The sequence below is a fragment of the Argiope bruennichi genome, chromosome 11 (genome assembly GCF_947563725.1).
Source record: "Argiope bruennichi chromosome 11, qqArgBrue1.1, whole genome shotgun sequence".
NCBI lineage: Eukaryota > Metazoa > Arthropoda > Arachnida > Araneae > Araneidae > Argiope > Argiope bruennichi.
In genome coordinates, this window is record NC_079161.1 from 84,638,763 (window position 1) to 84,661,113 (window position 22,351).

The following is a 22,351-nucleotide window of genomic DNA, read 5'->3' on the forward strand; positions in this document are numbered from 1 at the left end:
AATTTGATTCCAAAAATCCTGAATTCTGTATTTCTACAAAAAGAATTCATATCTGCCTTTTAGAATGTGCATATTTTAAAATCATCAACACCAAAATGCATTTCCTTTCACTTAGTTGAAGATACTGTTATGATTTTTGAAGAAAGATACAAGAATTCATGTACAAAGGAATATATTCAACACATACAATCATTCAAGGTAATGTGTTTAAAGCTTACAGTTAAAGCTGCATAGTTGTGTAAACAATACAAAATTCTATTATATCAATCAATTTTCTTTGCTAGGAGAAGGAAAATATATTCTTTTAATTGCTAATAATTTACTTTTTGCTGTACATCGAATTTATTTATTCATTTGAAAAATTTGAATTTGTTTTCTCAGTAATATAAGTATCATTAATATTGATGAATTCTTAAATAAAGACTATTCCTTTCACTAATATTAGAATTAGTTTACATTTATAAAAGCACTTTAAAGCAAGTTATAATCAAATTATCAGACAAGATGCAAACTTGGGGGGGGGATGATAATTTTCATGAAATAATGACAACTACTAAACAAACACCTAGAAGTAAAATAAGTATGATTAATTGAACAATAAAATGAGTAAATTTATATAAAAAGTGCTTAAAATATTAAAACCATTATAAAATTATTATGTAAAAAATCAATCTTAAGAAAGATAAAACTCGACTTAACAAAAATGCTGAAATCCATGTTTCTATGAAAATGTGTCATGTCTGAGATATAAGACAAGATTTAATTGAAATTATAACCAATACATACCTAGAAAACCAAGTTGCCAAAGGTGACAAATATTTAAATAAACTAATGTTGTTGTTTTTTTAATTCTAATTTCCATCACTATTTTCTACAGTTATTTAAGCAAAATAAGGCATGCACAAGTTTTTTTTCCTTTTTTTCATTGTAAATCTCAAGAAAATAAAACACTAATGACAAATATTACCTGACTAACTAATGTTTGAGAACCATTTAATGCAGATACTAATGGATCCATAAGCATAGGTAGGTATGGCAACAATGAGCTTAACCTGACAGGGACTGTTAAACATAATTCAACAAAAAGATCCTTCATGTGCTGTCTGTGTAGTCCACTCTGTAAACTATTCAAACCTAAAAACGAAAGAAAAAGAAGTGATAAAGGAATAAGTAAAAATTGTGAAGTATGAATTATAACAATGACTTTAAATTCAGTGAAAAATCTAGACAATACTCTATCAAATTAATATTTATCAAAAACTTGAAATCATATACATTATCTATATAAAAACTATCAGTAAATTATGATCTAATTATTGCAGTTCTTAAGTCCAAATCTTAACAATCTTTACATGGTATTCGTTGATTTTTATAGCTTCTGTGGTAAATCGTCAAAAAATACAGATCTTCAAAAAATTGGTGATTGGCAATTCAGCATAAGCTAAGAACTGTCAAGTAAAACACATTATCTTGCCATAGTTTGGAAATCGCCGAGTGGACTTAATATCTTTGTATTTTTCGGGAATCTGAAAAACGTCAAGTAAACTCTGGCTGTAAAAATACACTAATACCCATTCAGACTATAACCTACTTAGAAATTAAGTGAAACGAAAAGAAAATAAAGGAAGACTAAGAAATTTTCCACTTTTTCAAATCATTGGAAGAAAAGAATTGTACCAAATTATGAGTTTGTGTGATTACTTATGTGTGATTTTCTCAATAATCAATTTAATTTAAAAGAAAGATTTTTGTAAATTATGTTAAAACATCAAGTTGAAAAAAACAGCAAAATAAAATGAAATTTCATTGGTTTTCCTTTTTTTTTAAAAAAATCGCTTAAAAACTTTTTACAAATATAAATTTAACAAACTTTTAAAATAATGATTTTTTTTTTAAAATCATTGAATTACCTCAGATAAATAAAAGAGAAAAATTCAAATTAAATAAAATTTAAAAATAAAATCTCAAATATACGATGAAAAAATTTTGAGACTTTCAGAAAGCAAGTTTACTTGCTAGTAAAAGTAAAAGAAAACAATGGAATTTCTTTGGTTTAGCCATAATAGCAAAATGTATCTGCTGGCTGTGAACAGATTAACAATAATTATAACTATTCAACATTGATTTTAAACTATCTATTGGATATTTAGAAAAAAGTTACTAGTTCAGGAGGTTTATGCTTTAGTGGAAAAATTCATACCAGGGTTGTGTGCAAATTTTAAATAATGGTAAAGATTTTATGTGACATGAAAGAAATAAGTTAAATACTTTTACACACAACTAAGAAAAACATTTTATAGGTAAAACTTTGCCATAATCTCCATGAAACATTTATTTCAATTGTGGATAAAAGTTTTTCAATGTTTACTATCAAATGAAAGGATTCATGCATGTTTTATAAAGCATGCAATACATTTTAATACAGAAAAATTAAAATAGGGATGGTTATAATTAAAGTTCACTTTCAAATCATCATAAAAGGAAAACTACTGGGTCAAATGTTATCAAATTTGGTAATAGTTAAAAGGAGGCCATGGGAATTCCTTTCCTGAAAAAAAGGAAAACTCACCACTAGAGGGGAAATGGCACTGTATGATACACAAAAATGCGATATACCAACATGCGCATAACATTCCACTTGATATGGTAAAGCACCTATTAAGAATGCAGTAATACGATTTAATATGCTTTCAGAAAGTGGTGAAAGCCACATTGAACATGCTTTGTAACACGTTTCAGAACCAATTAAACACATTTTAAACCGATGTCTTCATGTCTTATCTTGTTTAACAATATTGAATACATCCCTATTCCCCCCTGCTGGTGAGTTTTAGAACTTTTTTTGGCGGAAAAGAAATCCCATTACCTCTTAAATTATTACGAAGTTTGATAATATTTGATCCAGTAGTTTTCTTTTTATGACCATTTCAAAGTGAAACTTTAATTATAACCACCCTGTATTTTAAAATTTAAGATATGAAAGAAATATTTATTCATAATATGTAATATAGATTATAAAGTTTAAAACTCACCACCATGGGGAAATGCGCTGTATACAATATTGTTAAAAAAAATAGGACATGAAGACATTTGTTTAAAATGTGTTTAATCGTTTCTGAAACGTCTTGCATAGCATGTTCAATGTGGACTACCATTTTCTGAAAGCAAGTTAAATAGTATTACTGCATTCTCAACAGTAGCTTTCACATATCAAGAGGAATGATACGCTGATGTCGGTGTATCGCATCTTTCGGTTCCACCAAATAGTTTAGCTTATCACCATAAACATTGCTTTTGTAACAACATTTCAGAAACGATTAAACACATTTTAAACAAGTGTCTTCATGTCCTATTTTGCTCAGCAATATTGATATAGCACCATTTCACCCCTGTTGGTGAGTTTCTGAACTTTTGTATTTTACAGAAAAGAAATTTCCATGACCTCATTTAAATTATTACAAAGTTTGATAAGTAACATTTGGTCAAGTAGTTTTCCTTTTATGACCATTTCAAGGTGGAACTTCAATTATAATCACATTGTACATTCCAATACGATTATATTTCAATGTAATATATATTTATTTTTGAGCATCATAATGATTGCTTCACAATGGTTTATTAAATCATGTAATATAAAAGTAAAAGAAGTACTGTGATTCTGATTATGCAGTAAAAATTTCTCTCTCTTCCTCCCCCCCTCCTAATTTCCTCCCCTTTGTGTTTTTAATTTGTTACCAAAAATTACATATAATAATTTAAATTAACAGAGTACTATTGAAGCTTAATCATGTGAAATATTCTATATATATTCTGATACAGGATATTTTAAAATTAATATAATGATTACAAACACCTACAACCATTTAATGAAAAAGAATTAATTGATAAGATTAACACAGAATGTAGACAGAACTTCAAAATTTCTTTACGTAAGGTGCAAGTGCAATGAAGTGGAAGCGTACACATGTGCGAGTTGAAACTTTGCAACGACAAGAAACCAGTTCATTGCGGAATTTTCATCAGTGAAAATGGAAATCCCAAGCAGAAAGCATACTGCATGTTAGAATTTAACAGTTGTCATTCTGTTTCATAATGCAGAGAAGTTTCTGTCAGTGTTACAACCTTCAAATGCAAAGAATCTCAAGAAGCTCCGGACTTGACACCCTGTGATTTGCATCTATGGGGCTATGTGAAATACAGGATGCATGTGCTTCCTATACCCAAAACAACAGAACTCAAAGTATGCACTTGTAATGTGTTTGCACTGGTGCCTGCAGACATGCTTCAGAATGTATGGCATGAAATGGACTACTGCCTAGATATTGTCCATGTAATCAGAGGAAGTCAAATAGAACATCCATGATGTATGCATAACAAATTTTGAAGTTCCGTCTACATTATGTGTCAATCTTATAGATAAATTCTTTTTCATTAAATAGTTATAGCTATTCGTAATCGTTAATTCGTTCATTTTGAATTATCCTGTATATCAATGAAGGGGATTACAAAACCCCTATGAATAATTCAATTTTGAATATTTTCAAGAGGGAGAAGAAAAAAAATTAGATAAGCATTAAGTAAAAACAGATCTAATCAAAATTTGATATAGATCTATAATTTTGTTACAAACTGACCAAGTCAAATTCCATATACTTTTGAGTAATCCTGTTTTCATATTGAATTTTACTGACCTTTGCCAACTTTGTCTTCAGAAGACTTAAAATAAACAAATTGATCTAAACCTTAAGACTTGATTTTTTTTTTTGGAAAAAAATTATACTTATAGGATCAGCATTCACAAGACAGAAAAATAGAAAATTAATTAATGACTCTCTTTACAAAAATTCCAATGAATCAATCCTTTTCAATTTATTTGCAAAATTATTGGGGGAGGATTTCCAAATCAGCTTAACATTTCAAGTAATAAAACAAATTCATACTTTCAGTTTTACATAACGTGACAACTGGTAATAAAATTAAGAAAAAAATACTGATCATTTTTAACAATATAAAAAATAAAGAACAGAGCAAATCATAAATAAGTATAAGTTTACCTTGCAGCAGGTTGGGTAATAATGGAAGAAATTCTTGATAAAGTAAGTCATGACTACCCCCACCTATGGATCTAAACAGCGCTCTTAGAAGAAGAAAATAGTTGTATGGTTCTCTCGCACTCAGGGCTAACTCCATTGATCGATTCACAATTTGATGCAAGTAAGGCTGTTAAATACATTTAAGAATTATTTATAAATGGGGAATTTTCGAAACTTTCTAATCAAAACATGAAAAGATTACTTTAATTACCTTTAACATTTCTTCGTTGGCCGCAGCAAACAATGACACACATCCAAACACCATTTTGAAAAGTTTAAGATATAAGTTAGAACGCTCCATATTTGCTGAAACATTTGAAGGAAAATAAATTGAAACCTTTTCAGAACATAAAATCTTTCAGATTATATATATTTATTTGGCGAGAATTAATTTAGTAGCATATATTCTACATTTAGTATATTTTTGCCAGCTTTTCACTAAGAGTTATGAAGACAGACTATGCATTTCATAGTCTATCTTCATGCACAATAGACTAGACTATGCATTTCATAGTCTAGTCTATTGTGCATTCCAATATTCAAAAATCGGATAAATAACCTATAACAAAACAGACAAAACTTAAAATTTTATAAGAAAATAATTTGATTTTTTTTTTTTATCATTAGCAAACTTTTTAATATTTCATTTTTTAATACATTCCAAACCATGTTATGCAAGGATTATGTATATTGTTCTCATTGTATTAATAAAATAAATATAAAATGGAGCAACAATAGAGAGAAATAGTTATAAATATCCATAATCATTAAAAAAATTTAGTTTTGCAGAAATTATTGAATTTTATTTGTCAAAACACAAAATTTTGTAATAAAGTTTCACAATAATATTATATAAGTAAAATTCTGTTGAATTTCAGGACAAATAATAAAATGAAGCTTTCTAGTGATTTTTAAATATTACACCAAATTATATTCACTTTCAACAATGCTTCAAAATATTAAGCCTTCTAGAATTAAAAGTTTAACTATAAATTGTTTATGAAGGTTATATAGCATTCACTTTTACAAAGCAATGGCCAAAGAAAATTTTTTAAAAAAAATGCTAAAGGAAAATATTAGAAGTAGCTTTTAATTGGGTCCATGAAAGAAAAAAGAATCTATCAAACACCATATATATATTAAAAACTGCATACAATAGCTAATTGACCTTTGCTAATTCTTCATTTTCTGGTTTATTCACATACCAATAAAACAATGACTTAAAATATTTATAAAAAAAACTGTCCTTAATTGCTAGACACCAAAAAAAAAGCTATTTCACATTCAATGATGACAGAAACAAAAATAGGGGAGATATTTTCAAATCCTGTATCATAGGCTTTGGTGAATGATTACATATACTGATTTCAGAAAGTGTTCCTCTTATTATTAACATATATTGGCTTATTGCTTTCAGTTACCAAGAATATGGGAATTATGTTAAAATGATGCAGTAATAATCTTATTAAAAATGTACATTACATTATTATTATTAAAATTCTAATATTCATTTCTATAAATCACATATTTCACTTCAAAACACAGTGAGATAGGTTAATATCAATACATTCTGTAACTTGCAGAAAATGTTTAGAATTTGAAGTATTATGAAATCATGGATTCCCCAGTTTCTGCCTCAAAAGGAGATCACCAGAAGTAATTTTTATAATTAAAAATTCTTTCTGAATTGCAAAGCAAGATTTTTAATAAAACATTTTACGACAACTCATAAATTACTTACATCCCATTTCTTCCATTCTCTTTAAAAGATATTCTACTAATATAGTAGCAAATATATGAGAACTTGTGTCATGTGCTAGAAATGAATTGACCATAACCTATAATAAAATTTTATCATTTATTAAATTACCTATTTAATAAACAAAAGGCAAATATATGAACACTTGATATTCTCATTAAGTAATAATAATTTTAAAACACCAGATGAAAGTCAGAAAATGAGTTGTGGGAGGGGGGAGAGAAAAGTAAGAATATTTTATCTAATAAAATTCCCAACTTCAAAACAAAAAAATCAAAATATGAAATACAACAGACACTTAGAAAGTATATTCAAGATGAGAAGTTTCTTCATTAATAAAATAATATAAAGGTTCTTTATATTCCAAAATTTAAGGTATCAAAAAAATTATTCATCATATATAAGATAGATTATAAATCATGAATCTTAACCTTTAAATCAAAAAAAATTCAAATTAAAAATTTTGTTAAAAAAAACCTTAATTAGAATTAAAATCTATCAAATGAATTATACAATAGAACTTAAATTTTAAGCAGATGTATAAGGAAATAATTTAAATTGATAATACTAATGAATTCAAAAAAGTTAAAGATAATTTTTAGACTAGTATTTAAAAACTAAAATAAAAAATGCTGATATATTATTCAGCAGATTATAAGATGCAAATTCATCAAATCAAAGAAATCAATTTCAAAATTTTACTTGCACCAACTTTTAATGAAATATTATAACATAACACTTACTTGAAGAGCTTGGTTTTTATACATGCGGTCTACAAAGAACTAAAAGGGGGGAAAAAATTTTTTTTATTCAAACCATTTACAAACATGTCAAAAATTTATAAATGTTGATAAATAATATCAGAATACTATAGAATAAAAGCTTTTCTTACATCTATTGTAGTAGAGAAAACCTCCCGAAATGTAAGTGGATGCATGATGGTATACTAAAATACAAGAAAAAAATTTGAATTGTAAAAATGAATAACACTTAAAAGAAAATGAGGAAGTCATAATAATTCATTATAATATTAAATTCAATTCACTGATTATATATATTAAATATACATATTACATATATACACATACATATACAGAGAGAGAGAAAGAGAGAGAGAGAAAGAGAGAGAGAGAGAGAGAGAGAAGAAAAAAAAATTAAAAATACATGCTTGTATAATATATAAAAACTCCAGTCTAAACATATAATAAATCTACATGAAAAGTCATTGATAAAAAAATTCAAACAAAACTTTAAGCCTTTCAATTTATAAAAAGCATTTTAAAATATAATAAAGCTTCTGCTCTTTCAAATTTAAAAAAAAAAAAGTCACTATTCTTACATTGTGCAGTTATTTGCATAATTAAGAATTTTGTTTTTTCCAATTAATTTAATAATTTGTTTATAAAATCAAATGTATGACATTTCCGACTTTTAGAAGGAAATTTCTTTAATAGTAAAGTTTGATTCCATAATTCCCGTTTTTTTTTCTTTCCTTTTAATAAAAAATGTTTCACATTAATATTTTTTATTAATATGAAAATAATATTCATTTATTAATATGAATGAATGCTCTAATTATTCTTCCAAAGTTTCTTATACTCATTTATATCAACCCACTAAACATGCATTGAAAAAAAAAATCTGTAGATTAAAAATAAAGGTAACCTATTCTGACCCTGTCTAAGGTACACAGAAAAATCTGAACGACCAGAATGCTGCGACAGAATTGGCAAGAAGTTCAGTTCTAAGGTCATTACTGCCACAGTACAACCCTTCCTGTAAAAGCTAGCCAACCTAACACTATTTCTGTACTCAATAGGGTGGTAAGAGCCAATCACTGCTCTGGAAGCTTTACATCTCTATCTCTGAAGTGCCCACCTGGTGAGCCTTGTACAGCATAAATTTAATCCTAAATACACTAAAAATTAAATTATCGCACTCAGTTGTAAAAACTTTAGGTGGATCTTTTTAAATCACTATAAATTAAAGTAAAATACCACAGCAACTAAACTATAATTTACAGATAAAATCTATATCAATTTTAAATCTCAAATAAGAAATGAGGAAAGAAAATAGGAAAAAACTTACTGTGCCACCAAGAAATTCAATAGTTTCCTTTTCATCTTTAGATCTTATAGCTCCCATTCTATATGAATAAAAAGCAAATTAAAAATCTTATAAAGTATTAAATAAATCTACATTGCAATTTTTCTTTTTTTAAAAAGCTTACAATTATTAAAATAACTGTGACAGCACAATGCATTAAACAACAAGAAAAATATGAATAAATATTGCTGAGCTAAATATTTCCGAGGGAAAAAAAGCAATAGATGAAATGCTCAATGCATGAGCCATTAAAATAGCGAGGTTTCACAAAATATTAAGGAAATGATCTCAGAATTTGCATCAAACACTTTTCTGGAATATAAGAGCTTTTTTTTTTTTTATGTATTAAAAGATTATTCAAACTCAAATTTAACTTATAATTAGCAAATTGGAATACAGAAGTACAAACACTTAAAAACTTCCAAAAGGTACAAAGTAAAATATGTACACATTTTTAGCAGATTTGGAGTTTTTACAACAATCTTGATGAATGTTATTAATGTAAAATTACTACATTAGCCATAATAGTATGTCGAGGCATAGAAAATAATAAGTATGTCATTCATTCTCATATGCTTTGATTACTACTTAAAAAAAATAAAAGTTCTGTTTGAATCTATGATTATAAATTTAAAACTTTAATTTATAAATTGATTTGTAAATTTAAATTATCCTCCATCAGTATACATATTATTCTGCAATATATAATAATGCGGAAGAGTTTGAGTATAGTTATAATTAAACTCTTGTAAATATTCACTTCTTTATAAAATTATGATGGTACTTACGAAAGTTGCCTATTAGGAACTTGGCCTGGCATTTGAGGTGTAAGTGTATAAATATCTAAAGCCTGCAGAGAATACTTTAATAATCTAATAAAGACCAACGTTTCTTTAGGTTGAAATTGTTTACTTGCTGGGGATGATGGAGGTTCTATAAAAGATATTTCAATGTTTAAACTAAATGTTAAATACATGAATAGTGTTTAAAAATTATTCAAATCATTTATGCAATAACAGATATAAAATAAACTTTTAACATAAAATAAGCAATTGATAGTAATAATAGAATTTATCAGAGTATAAGGAATAAATTCCAAAGCACACATTTTGAGATGTAGCTATTTAAACAAAAAAGTTAAGAGGAAAAAAAAATATATCTGCGATATACTTCTTATATTGATTAGAGTATTAATTTGCAATAGAGATCTTAAAATTCGTGAAATGATAATTAGTCAACATTTGAAAAATGCTATCTAATTATATATCAACTGATAAAAAGTGGCTAGTTTATGTTCATAAAAGAAAAATTTTTCCTCATAACAGTCATTATTGCTCTAAAAAACTGGCATACTTAACATACTCAAACATCTCTTTCTGTTTACTCTGTTTTATAACAAAATAAATATTATTGTAATATCTCCTTTTCAACAACCTTTGTATTAATTTTAATACTTTTTTAAATTCATTTCAATTTTTGTTGAAAATCTTGTGGCAACAAAAAAAACTTGTAATTATAATATATTTTGCAAAATTTAAGACAATGTGAAACAAACCAAGAACCATGCAACTCAAAAAGTAAAAACTTTAACTTAAAATAAAATTGAAATGCTAACACCTAAATTTCTCAGTACATGCAGTAATAAATATAAAAATAAAACATCCTCTCTTGGCATGGTATTCCAAATTTCTAAGACATCTCTATAAAGAGAATTTTCCCTTAAAATAGTATAAATAATTATTCAAAACACTAGAATTAAAATTATTAAAAGCACCTCAAAATTGGAAAATTTTGAATTGCAACTATATAATTATAATCATTAAATCCAAAGCTTGTAACATATTAAAGCGATATAAAGTTCGATATATATTAATTATTGTTTTGATGAATAAAAATGAAAATTCATGTTTAGTATTTTGGTAATAATTTTTAGAAGAATTGAATAGATATAGAATTTTTTACAGAAAATATTTCCAATATGTCAATTTTAAGGAATGCCAGACATCAGTAAGCTGAAAACCATAAAATTACTTTTCTGTCTTAATAATGCTTTTTACACTTTTTTAATACTTTGTCATTTGAATATACCATATGGATTAGTGAAATTATTCAATAACCCGATCCCTCTTGTAAATAAAATAACATACTAAAATAAAACAAAAAAGAAAGAAAAAGAAAAAAAGAAAAGGTTTTAGTAGAATAGTCACTACCCTTATACTCAGAACTGACTACCAAATTCAAATCTTGAAACAAATAAGATTTCTGTTACCATATTGCAACCATTCTGTAATAGTCATAATATAACAAAGGTTTGAATAAGGCAATTAACATATTAACAATAAATAGGATAAAATCTATACCTTGTTAAATCTTGAATTAATCATACTTTAATCTTCAAAAGTAAAGCAAAATTCTGACAGATATCCTAATTTTATTCACCAGAGCAAATAAATTAAACTTACTAGGAGTTTCTCCTGGTTCCAATTTTATGACAGGTTCAATTTTTTCTACAAAAGTTAGAGATTAGTATTGCTTTTTAATATTTACCATATATATATATCCATTAAATGTAATTTAAGGGAAGGAGGAGAGGGAGGAAGGAAAGAAATAATTATTTTCTCAAAACGCACACGATGAAATAAATATATATATAAAAAAAAAATCCCATCACAAATGCAAATTATATATTAAAATCATTTAAAAAAAATCACTGTTCTTAACTAAAAAATATGGCATATGACTTTTTTAAAATTTATTTAAAAGACTTATTAAATTAAGAATTGCATTGTGGATCTGGAAACGTTGGAAAGGAAGGGTATAGAGAAAAACAACATTCAATCAAGGATATGTAATGGGTGTTAATGGGATTCAAGAGAATGAATGTATGGAAGATAATAAAAGTTAGCATGATAATAGTAAACAGCATTCTACAGCAATAAATTAGCAGAAAATTACATATGAAAATTAGAGAGAAAATGAAGAGCAGACATAAATTTAAAGCAAACACAAAAATGGTTGTGATATATTAAGTTATTAGCTTTCTATGCTTGTAGATTTGCAGTGTTATGTCTTCTAACTAGTAATAACCAATGCTTTCCTTTTATATATGCAACCACCTTCTATAATTTTTTTAATGCCAACTATAAATCTATTTATAATGAGGTGGTCCTTTGTTAAAATTACAATGAAAAATACCTTACATTGTATGTATTCACTCTTTGTCTCATGCAATACACAAAACAACTTTCCTTTAGACATGCCCATTTTTTCCAATCAAAAATCAATACCATTGCCAGGATTATCTGAATGTAATGCACAAAACTTTGAATCCCCCTGTGCTCTATCTATTCTTATTAGAAACTAGCCGCCTTTGGCGACCAGCCGGTTCGCCAATCTTAATGTTCGTTAAAATTTTAATAATTAAATATTTTATGCAATTTCTACTTTAATAGCTTCTTCATCAAAATATTTTAAAACTTCAAATTTTGATTATCATATAATTCATTCATAATATTATAAAGGCCTTCAGTCATAAAGTAATATGTATCTCTCTCATTTTCTGTTAGCACCCGTAGAATTTATGCTTTAAATTAAAGTGGAAAGAATTTATCTTCAATTAATATAATAATATTTTTTACTGAAACAAAGCATTTTTTTATAATCTGATTACTGAAAATAGAGTCACTCAGTGTTTAAACTTTATGGGCACTAAAGAATATTTTTTTAAATTTATGTAATATCTCAAGAGTTGGTCAACAAAATTTTCTTAGATTCATTATGAGCAGATCGATTCATTAACAATGTTTAAATTTAAATGCATCAAACACTAAGAAAATAAAACGAATCGTTTAAAATAAACGGTTGAAAACAGGTTTTAAAAAAACTACTTAAAAAACGTTGTACTTAAAACTATAAGCATATACATGTTGTCATGGCAACAATCAGAACAGAATGCGCATGCGTGAATTTTCTTCGCCGGTTACGTAACGCAAATACGTGATTTTTTCTACGCCAGTTGGGGTAACGCTATGCGGATTAGAAATTTCTAATTTCCTTTATTCTGTTTTATTTTAATTCAAAAGTACTTCAGAATGAATCTGAATGATTGATTCATTAACAATGTTTAATTTTAAATGCATCAAACATTAAGAAAATAAGAAGAACCGATTGAAATAATCCGCCGAAAAATTTTAACCCTAGCCTCATTACTGTTGGGAGAAAAAAACAACGGAAGCCTTTCTCGTTTGGCGCTGGGGATAATGGAAGATTTTTTTGGTGGAAAAGTTGGCGGTGGGGAAAAATGGAAGATTCTTTTGGCGGGAAAGTTAGTTTTTAATTAATAATTAAAATTCTAATTAAAATTTCAAAAAAAGGGACCCCAGGTGCACATTCCCGACCTCTAAGGTATACATGTACCAAATTTGATAGCTGTATGTCAAATGACCTGGCCTGTAGAGCGCCAACACACACACACACACACACACACATTGAGCTTTATTATAAGTATAGACTAATCACCATTGACAACCAGCTGGTTCGTCCAGGATATTGATTGTATTTTACTTAAATCATTTAGATATAAATTCATTTCCATGATTGGATCAAATTATGAGGCATCTGTAAATGATAATACATACATTCATCTTTATTATTAGTACAGATAAAAATTTTATATCTGCTCTTTCTTTTGGAATAACCCAGCTTTTCAGTTAAAATATTTCACTTGCAAATAATAAAAGAAAATATTTGAAGAAATTTTACTCTATCAAAGTTGTAATCATACTTACAACATAAAAAAAATAATTATTATAATCAGGTTAACAATGAAAAATACAAATTACACCAAGCCAATTATTAAAAAAATGGTTTGAAAATTGATGAACACGAAGAAAAATATCTATAATGCATAGTTTAATATAAGAGCTTTTTTTTTAAATTAAAATAAAAAAAAGAAAGAAAAATGTATAATTTTAATTTAATTTATTGAGAAAAATATAATTTTAATTTATTTTTATATAAAGATCCTTTTAACATAACAAACTTGCTATCCTAACACTAAAAAGCATAAACATAGTAACACTTATGCATACAGTATAGCATTACGATACATAACTTTCTGAAATAAAAGGAAGTAAAACAACTGCTAATACAGTGAAATAAGTAAATAAACATACCATTTTGCACCTTGCAAACTTGCATTGCCCATGCAACTTGTTTAGCTCCACAAATAATTGTTTTTACAAGACTTCGACAATCAGTGACAGTGTAATTAGCAGACTGAGAAGCGGGGAAACCAAACTTTGGCTGTGAAAATATGCAAAATAAAAAAATTCAATTTCCAGCAATATATTTGAAATTTTTATGCAGTCTTAGATATACAGTTATCTATCTATATATAAAATCAAAATATGATGAAAAATATGCGACTTTTTGCAACCAACTGATTAACTGGGGTAAATGGTCACTAAGTTTTCAATCAAATATTTTAAGTAGTTTGATATTAATGGTCCTCTTCTCCAAATTTTTAGGTTTCAAATTTTAATAGAGATATAATTCATATGAGAAGCTTTATACCACTCAGCTCATTTTAGTATGCAATTCCATTATTTTCAGTCAACTTCTCTAAATTTTTTTTAAAAAATTGATATATTCTACTATTCTAACCTAAAACTTTGAAACATGTGGCATTTTTCTCCATGTTAATACTATTTTAAATATAAATAAAAAAATTTCACTGAATCTCCTAAAAACTTTTAAGTAAACATATCACTTGTTTCCCAGAAATCTGCTTAGTCAATAATGATTTGCGTTAAAAGGACAGAAGTTTAATTTCAATATTTTGCACATTTGTTTTGTGTATGTGGGTGTTAATATCGATAAAAATTTGGATTGTAAAACAAAAACAAAAAATATCAATAATTTTAATAACTATTTTTATCAATAACTTTTATATTCTTCCAGAATTCTTATGCTTTTGTAATATTGTTCAAGTCTCATCTAATATTCTTTCAGAATTCTGCATCTTAATAATCTTGCTGGAAAATAAGCTTAAAAATATTTTCTTTGAATTTATTACACATAGAAAAAAATTTATAAGGCTTAAAAAAAACCTGGTATTATTGAAAAAAGTTTAAATTTTAAAAGGATTAAAAATCATTTTTTTACAGTAATATTTTTGGAAGTTATCATGAGAAAGTATTAAAATTTCACCTAAGTTTTAATTAATTATAATTTCAATTAATTTTTAAAAAATCACTTTGAAGAGCACATTTCTACCCACCAAATTATATATGTTCCAAATTTAGTAGTTCTAGATCATAATCTAGCCTACAGAGTGCCAAAACAAACACACATACATTCATCTTTATTACAAATAAGGAATATGTGTACGGACATCAGTTTGGAAAATATTTTGAATGGCAAATGTTTTGTATTCGTTTAAGTCAAAAATATTCTGTACAGAAAAAATTACAATATTTAAATATTTATACAGCCCTTCCTTCAGCTAAAGCAGTAACATTTAGCAAAAGGTTTTTGACACATTAATTTTTTTAATTAGAAAAATACTTCATTCTGCTTATAGCAAAAAAAAAAGCTAAGCTATCATGCTTATGAATTTCATCACTTTAAGCCAATGAAGGACTACCTCAAAGAAGTCCCACATGTAGATTAATAAATCTTTCTCAAAATGCACATTGAAATGGTCTAAAATTTTTTTAAGTAATGATAATAAAATATAAATTAAAATAATTTTTACCCTTTCATCTCGTGCATCTGGTAACCCACCAAATCCAGACAGAAAGTAAGTTCTAAAATCATCTTTTGGTTCCATCTTAATTTCAGTATAGCCTGGATTTGTATTTGACATTTGAGAGCGCAGGCCTTGCGCATTTGCTATGCCTTGCAGATTTGGAACACTTTGACCACCTGCATTCTGCACGTTTGGTATCACCTGAGCTGCACTTAAACCAGCTAGACCCATCTGTAGCCCTGTTCCTGAAGCTATCTGTTGTTGTTGCTGACGTCTAAGAAAACAAAATTTTATTAATAAAAATATGATTATCATGCCATTTCTTCCACTTTATATAATAATTGTTCAAGGAGAATTTGTAAACTAATACTTCAAAACTGAAATGCATAATTATATGTAATGATGAATTAAATTTCTTTTAGAAATATTAACAATACTTTAATCACACAGGTAAGATTTAAACCTCATTCCAAAGATCATTTTAGACTGTAAAACTTGGAATTCTCCTTTAAAAACAAGAAAAATTTCCAAGCACCTCAATCACTGCAATGATAATCTGTGTTCTTTAGATTATTATACAAAAGAATAAACAGTCTTAGCTGATGATTATCAAGCATATATATATTTAGACATTCTTTAAGAGTTCTCAGAAAACCTACCCCATCCCTGAACCCCATCTGGCGAAATGTCTCTAACAAACATACACCATGAGTACTCAGTCAATCTTACTTAACAAAAGGGAGAGGACATTTCGAGCGATATCCAAGCAATTTGGTGACTGCTGTAGTTTTGATGAATGGGCGTTTGGGGCATTTCAGTATCCACAGAGTTTGTTTTATTTCGTAGAATTGTCACTGAAATTTTAAGGACTGCCATAATTTTTAAGTGACTGCTTGAAAAAAAATTATAATGTACCATAATACATATCAATTAAACTTGCAACTAAGGGAGTTAAAGAATCTTAGAAGAACAATAGATAAGAATGGTAAACTGTATCATTTCAATTTGCTGCATACAAGTATATTTGTACTATTATGCTGTTTGGATTTTTTTTAAAAATCATTTTCAAAATATCATACTCCAAATTATAAAAGTTTGTTACATTTTTGTGCTATATTTTTTTATGTAACACTTGCACCATCAATTTTAAATAGGACTAACATGCTTTTTATATCACATTCTTGGTTTTGGTATTAAATGGCAGAATGAGGTCAATTCACATGTTGTAACAAAGTTTTATATTGTTCCAAATCAGTAATCAGTCTCCAGAGAAAACTGTTGCAACTCTTTAAGGCCTTAGAATAATTCACTACTTTTGGGTTGATTTTTGGTAAATATTGTTTTTGTATATGCTTTCACTGTATTTTGCTACTTGCATTTTTTTAAAAATGGAATAGGGTATTGTTCTTGAACTTATTGCATTTATCAATGAATGCTTACTGGTTGAGTTTTTTTTTGCAACAATATGATTGTAGTAAGAATCACATTATATAAAAATACAAATGGATTCTATTTATACATGGAAATTTATATACAGTTTTGAGTTTTCACGATTTCATACATCTTTACTCCGGTAAGAATTTTTAAATAAAAAAATTATATCAATTCCTGCCTTATTTTTTGTAACATCTAAACAGTGCAATTATAACAAAGCAGAAGTCTGTCGCAAACAAAATACTATCTGAGTACAGTTTGATTACAAATAACTTAATTGAAAAATTAATTGGTTTGGTAAGTACTTGTATTTTTATTAATTAGATTAAGATGCTTAAATTAAAATATCACTACTCAAAATGAAATCACTACAATTAGTTTATAATATTTTGACAGTACAAGTTGCAAGTAAATCACACACATTAGAAATCAAAATTTGTAAATAATTCAGAAATTTTATAGAATAAAAAAAATTAAAGAAAGAAACAATGCACTTTCTCTAAAATTAAAACAGTCCAAAGGATTTTTTCACATTGAAAAATGTAAGTACATTTAACTTTTCTTTGATCAGAAAGTCGAAATTATATACTTCCCCTTACATATATATGTTAATCAATCAAACTCAAAACGAGTAAGAAAAAATAACTCAGTTGCCAGAAGAAAAAAAATCTGTATAGTGACTTCAACCATTAATTTTTCTGTTAATCGTTCTTTCAATCTATCTTTAATTAAAAATCAAAGCTTTCTAAATTTTATCACTAGAAAACTTGTCACTTGTTAGTTATTCATAAGTAAAATTTTGTAAATTAAATACAACATATATCTCAATTTTTTTTTCTTACGTTTTTTGAATTAAAGCTGGAAGGTGCAGCTTGGCGATTGTCTTCAATTTTAGAACCAAAATTTCTAGTAGCCTCATCAACAATTCACGGCCCTAGAAAAAGAAATTCAAAACATTTAATTTCAGATCATTATGTTCCAAATTTTAACTAGGTAAGTTACCAATTTAGAAAAATATAAGGCAGGCGATCAGCTAAAAGTATAAACTATTTAAAAACTACAATCCCCATCCAAATTATAACTACTCACAGTAATTATTAATATAACAAAAATAATATAAATTTCTCAATTACTTTCTCCAAAACTTCCATTCTTAAGAGAGGGGTGGGGGGGGGAATTCAAGGACTTTCATTTACCTTACATACAAAACTACGTTCTTGCTTACTATTTCTAGACATTTAAGTAATGTCACTAAGGACACCTATTATGCTCACCTTGCATTTAATGTCAATACTTACAGTTCAAAAGAGATTTTTGACATCACCATGCAAGTGCTCTCATTGTTAGTCATTGGATAGCTACTGTAATTTTATTGAAACTATAGTTGGATGGTTTCTTCACAAATGCATTCATACTCTCAAAACAAAATCCCATTACAAATGAATTTTTTTTCTCTACTCTTTCAAAAAAAAAAAAATGATATATTACAATTTGTGTATTTCTCAAAGAACTTAGAAAAGAAAAATCAAACACTTTTTTGGGGCCTTAAATACAGCAAAATAAGATTCAAGATGTTTTTAAAGATAATAGGACCCTAGTTTTTCAATGAGCACAGTGGCCAATTCTATTATTTTTTTAAATCCATACTTATAATTACCGATTTTTCCATAAAAAGCTTTAGTAAGGTTGTTAGAAAAATTCCGAGAAAAGAAATTAAACATATATTGTATAAAAAAGTTCGTAGTTGACTGCAACTTATTTACATATAAACTTCATTTGAGCCTAAAGAAATTATCCTCTTTTAGAGGGGGGGGGGAAACTACAACTGGAATTCTTGCATAGAATTCCTATAATACATTCAATGTAACCAAATACAGGTAGAAAAGATAATTCTGAACAGCTATACATCATTTTATTCATGTAATATCTTTACTTCATAATAAAATTTTTAAAGTCTGTTTTCTTCACAGGCTTCATAGCTTCAATGAACACATTTAAACAGTCATCTGCTTTAATCAAGGAAGAAATTATTAAGCAATCAAAGTAAATTGATGGATTATTTAAAAGTCCATCACACCCATATTAAATTTTTAAAGAACCGCAATTCACTTAACAAATAATTTTATGTCTTTGTAATAAATTTGAAACATGGTGTTGTCCCCCCCCCCCATTTTTCATACAGAATAGAAATAAGGATATACATTATAAATTTCTTATAGTAGCATAAATATATTTTGATTTAACTGAATTTCAAAAAATCATTTATGTCAAAATCCAAGGAGGCTTCTTCTAAACATCCAAAATGGACAAATACAAACATTTTTTTTTTTTTTTTTTTTTTTTTAAATCTTGTGCAAACATTTGGAAAGATAAAGAAATAGTATTAAGTGTAAAATCTAGTCCTTCAATAAAAGAGGTTGATTAAAAAATTAACATCTTGTTAACAAGATTCTACAACACAGTTTTGGAACAGACCTAGTGATTTTAAACCTAAGTCAGATAAAAGAAACTGCATATATACTAATTGGGAGGGGAGGGGGGAGCATCTATAGTTGCGAAATACTTACATTTCCATTTTCACGATCAGATCGCTGTCTGATGCATTCAACAAGATTTAGCAATAACTTGCACGACATTGTTTGTATGGTTGTCACTAATGACTCATCATGTACATTTTTGCTAAAAACATTCACAGCTTTTGCGAGTATTCTTAAAGGAAGATGTTGTCTTACGTGGTGAACTAAATCAGCCAGAGTACTATAAGCTAAGGGTCTAAAAGAAATGAAGATTGCAAATTAATGGTCACTAAAAATGAGAAATATTCAGTAAAAAGAAACATTATGAAAAAGTAATACAAGACTAAAACACAATGAGCAATACAAAACTATTGTACATGAAATACTTTAAAAAATAGATAAACTTTAAAAATTTAATTCATAGTATGAAATAGTTTATCATACTGAAAAATTATCTATATAGTACAATCAAATAGTCAGATTTCTTCATTATTTAACTTGGTATATATTTTCAATTAAAACATGTAATGACAGCTTAATGAAATTTAACAATAAAATTTATCTAAAAGAATTACCACAAAATATATTTTGGATAATTGATACATATTAACAAAACATATTAATAATTAAACATATATAACATAATAATAAAATAATTAATCATATATAATAAAAGAATATACTATAATTAATGAAGTTAACTCTTTATATTAATTTCATTAATCAGCTATAATGAACAATATTTTAGACAGCAAATGAAAGTACTCATTTAAATTACAACACCACAAATAACACTCTTAGAGGTTATCTATACTCATAAAGAGCCAAAATTAATTAGTGAATAAAATGGCAAAAGACTGGTAATTCTGTCAAGATTCCGTTTTGTGATCTCTCTTGAAAATTGAAGGGTGGTAGAGGGTCAATGATCACTGATGAAAGCTGATGCTCCCTAGGTACATAATTTATGTATAAAAAGCCGAGTGTCTGTTTGCTTGTTTGAACCTCTAAAATTCCACAACCCTTGGCAAAATCAAACAAAATTTTAAAAATGTTACTTAGCACCTAGAAAAATTAAATAAACTATTAAAAATTCTTATGGCTCTCTAAGAGTAAATAAATAAATATGAATTTCAAGATTTTGGGATTTTTGTATTTTTCAAACATAATTTCTGAATAACTCACCACACAAACATTTTTACATCCTCTTAAAATAAAAATAATTTTTTTTAAAGCCTTATCGTGACAACAACTGAATTATTATACATTTTAATATTTTCAAAATAGTTTAAACTTCTTTTTTTTTTCTTTTGTAAAACTATAAATTGTACCACTTGCATGAACACCTTTGCCTTTTCTTAAAAATAGACAAAGAGATACAGGTAATGCCATGGGTACAGAAGAAGATATATAAATAAAGAACTGGTGAAATCAAAACGGTATTTGGATCTGAAGGGCTAGTTATTTATTTTGCATTTTTATTTTAAATATATGCATACAGTAATAGAAAAAAAAAAGGAATTATTACACAGAAATGGTAAAAAATAAAAAAAATATAAAGAATGTTTTCATATTAGATTTTTTATTTAAAAGAATTCTACGGCTAAGAGTATTTGTTTTGCATTTGGCAAACTTGAAAATGCCACTGAAGCCAAACATGTTATTTTATTTCAAAATTTTGTTTCCATGCTTTGAAGATTATCCTCCAAAAAACTAACTGCTGTCTTTTTCTATAGCATTTTTAACATACAATCTAACATACATACTGAAGATAAAATGAGGTTACATAAATGCACACAGCCAAAATAAAGTTTGAAATAAAAGAAATTTTCTATCTGTAAAATAAACTTTTAAACTGTGTGAATAATTTTCAAATTAATTCAATTTTAAACTATGATAAAGGATGATCTTAGAAATGAAAAGAATATCAATATTCAGCTGCCCGACAATTCAAGAATTGCTTTTTTGTGGCATTTGGATTTAATGTTTTTGCTACCATATTAATTCTTGTTAAATTAAAAAGATTTTATAAAAAAGATGTGTATACCAGTGTTGAACATCAAGTTATGAAAGAACCTACTGATGTGCAGGCTTCAATGATTGTTTATTTGTATATGGCGAGTTACACAAATCTCAATATATGAGATTAAAATGACTATTAATTGCTTTTCATAAATGTTGCAAACTGAAATTCACTTAGGTTAACTTGTAACTGTTAAATATAAAATTTTGAAATTCGATGAACATCAATATGAGATAAATTCTAAAAGGAATGATATAAAATATGAGCCTAATTAAAAATAATAACTATTTACCTCAAAGATTCATAAGCAGTCCATCCTGTACCAATTAGAATATTTTCATCAAATAAATCTTCTAAACAGCCAACAAATTCTGAAATATGAAAGAAAAAAAAAATTACAAAATCTCATCAAGCTAGCTATTTAAGACTGAAAACTAAGATCATTCCAAATGTTTGCTAAAACTTATTCATGAATGTTATGAAGCTTATTCAAGGAATGCTTGATAATTAAAAAAATTAAATATGTACAAATTATTTTCAATTACATAGATTGAGCTGATTTTTCAAACTAAAGCAAATGAATCTTAAAATATGTTGTACTATTTGTTTTGCTTTTAGCATTTCCACGAGATTATATTATTTTTAAAGCATTCTGACTGTGCTAATCATTGA

General features: G+C 26.9%; 1 protein-coding gene across 3 annotated transcripts in view; it reads right to left on the minus strand.

Annotated features, from left to right (window-relative positions):
• The window catches only part of LOC129956456 (transformation/transcription domain-associated protein-like), a 123,916-nt gene that overhangs the window by 87,934 nt on the left and 13,631 nt on the right, over positions 1–22,351 (minus strand). For 2 of the 3 annotated variants that reach the window (XM_056068342.1, XM_056068341.1), the window contains exons 11-24: positions 21,972–22,050; positions 19,711–19,915; positions 17,986–18,077; positions 15,716–15,983; positions 14,133–14,262; positions 11,421–11,465; positions 9,747–9,891; positions 8,941–8,998; positions 7,745–7,798; positions 7,596–7,634; positions 6,835–6,931; positions 5,305–5,399; positions 5,055–5,220; positions 968–1,134 (exon numbers count right to left, since the gene is read on the minus strand). In XM_056068342.1, the coding sequence (XP_055924317.1) occupies positions 968–1,134; positions 5,055–5,220; positions 5,305–5,399; positions 6,835–6,931; positions 7,596–7,634; positions 7,745–7,798; positions 8,941–8,998; positions 9,747–9,891; positions 11,421–11,465; positions 14,133–14,262; positions 15,716–15,983; positions 17,986–18,077; positions 19,711–19,915; positions 21,972–22,050 (1,640 nt within the window). The remainder of the gene's footprint in view (positions 1–967; positions 1,135–5,054; positions 5,221–5,304; positions 5,400–6,834; positions 6,932–7,595; positions 7,635–7,744; positions 7,799–8,940; positions 8,999–9,746; positions 9,892–11,420; positions 11,466–14,132; positions 14,263–15,715; positions 15,984–17,985; positions 18,078–19,710; positions 19,916–21,971; positions 22,051–22,351) is intronic. The other variant, XM_056068343.1, reaches the window with a different exon arrangement.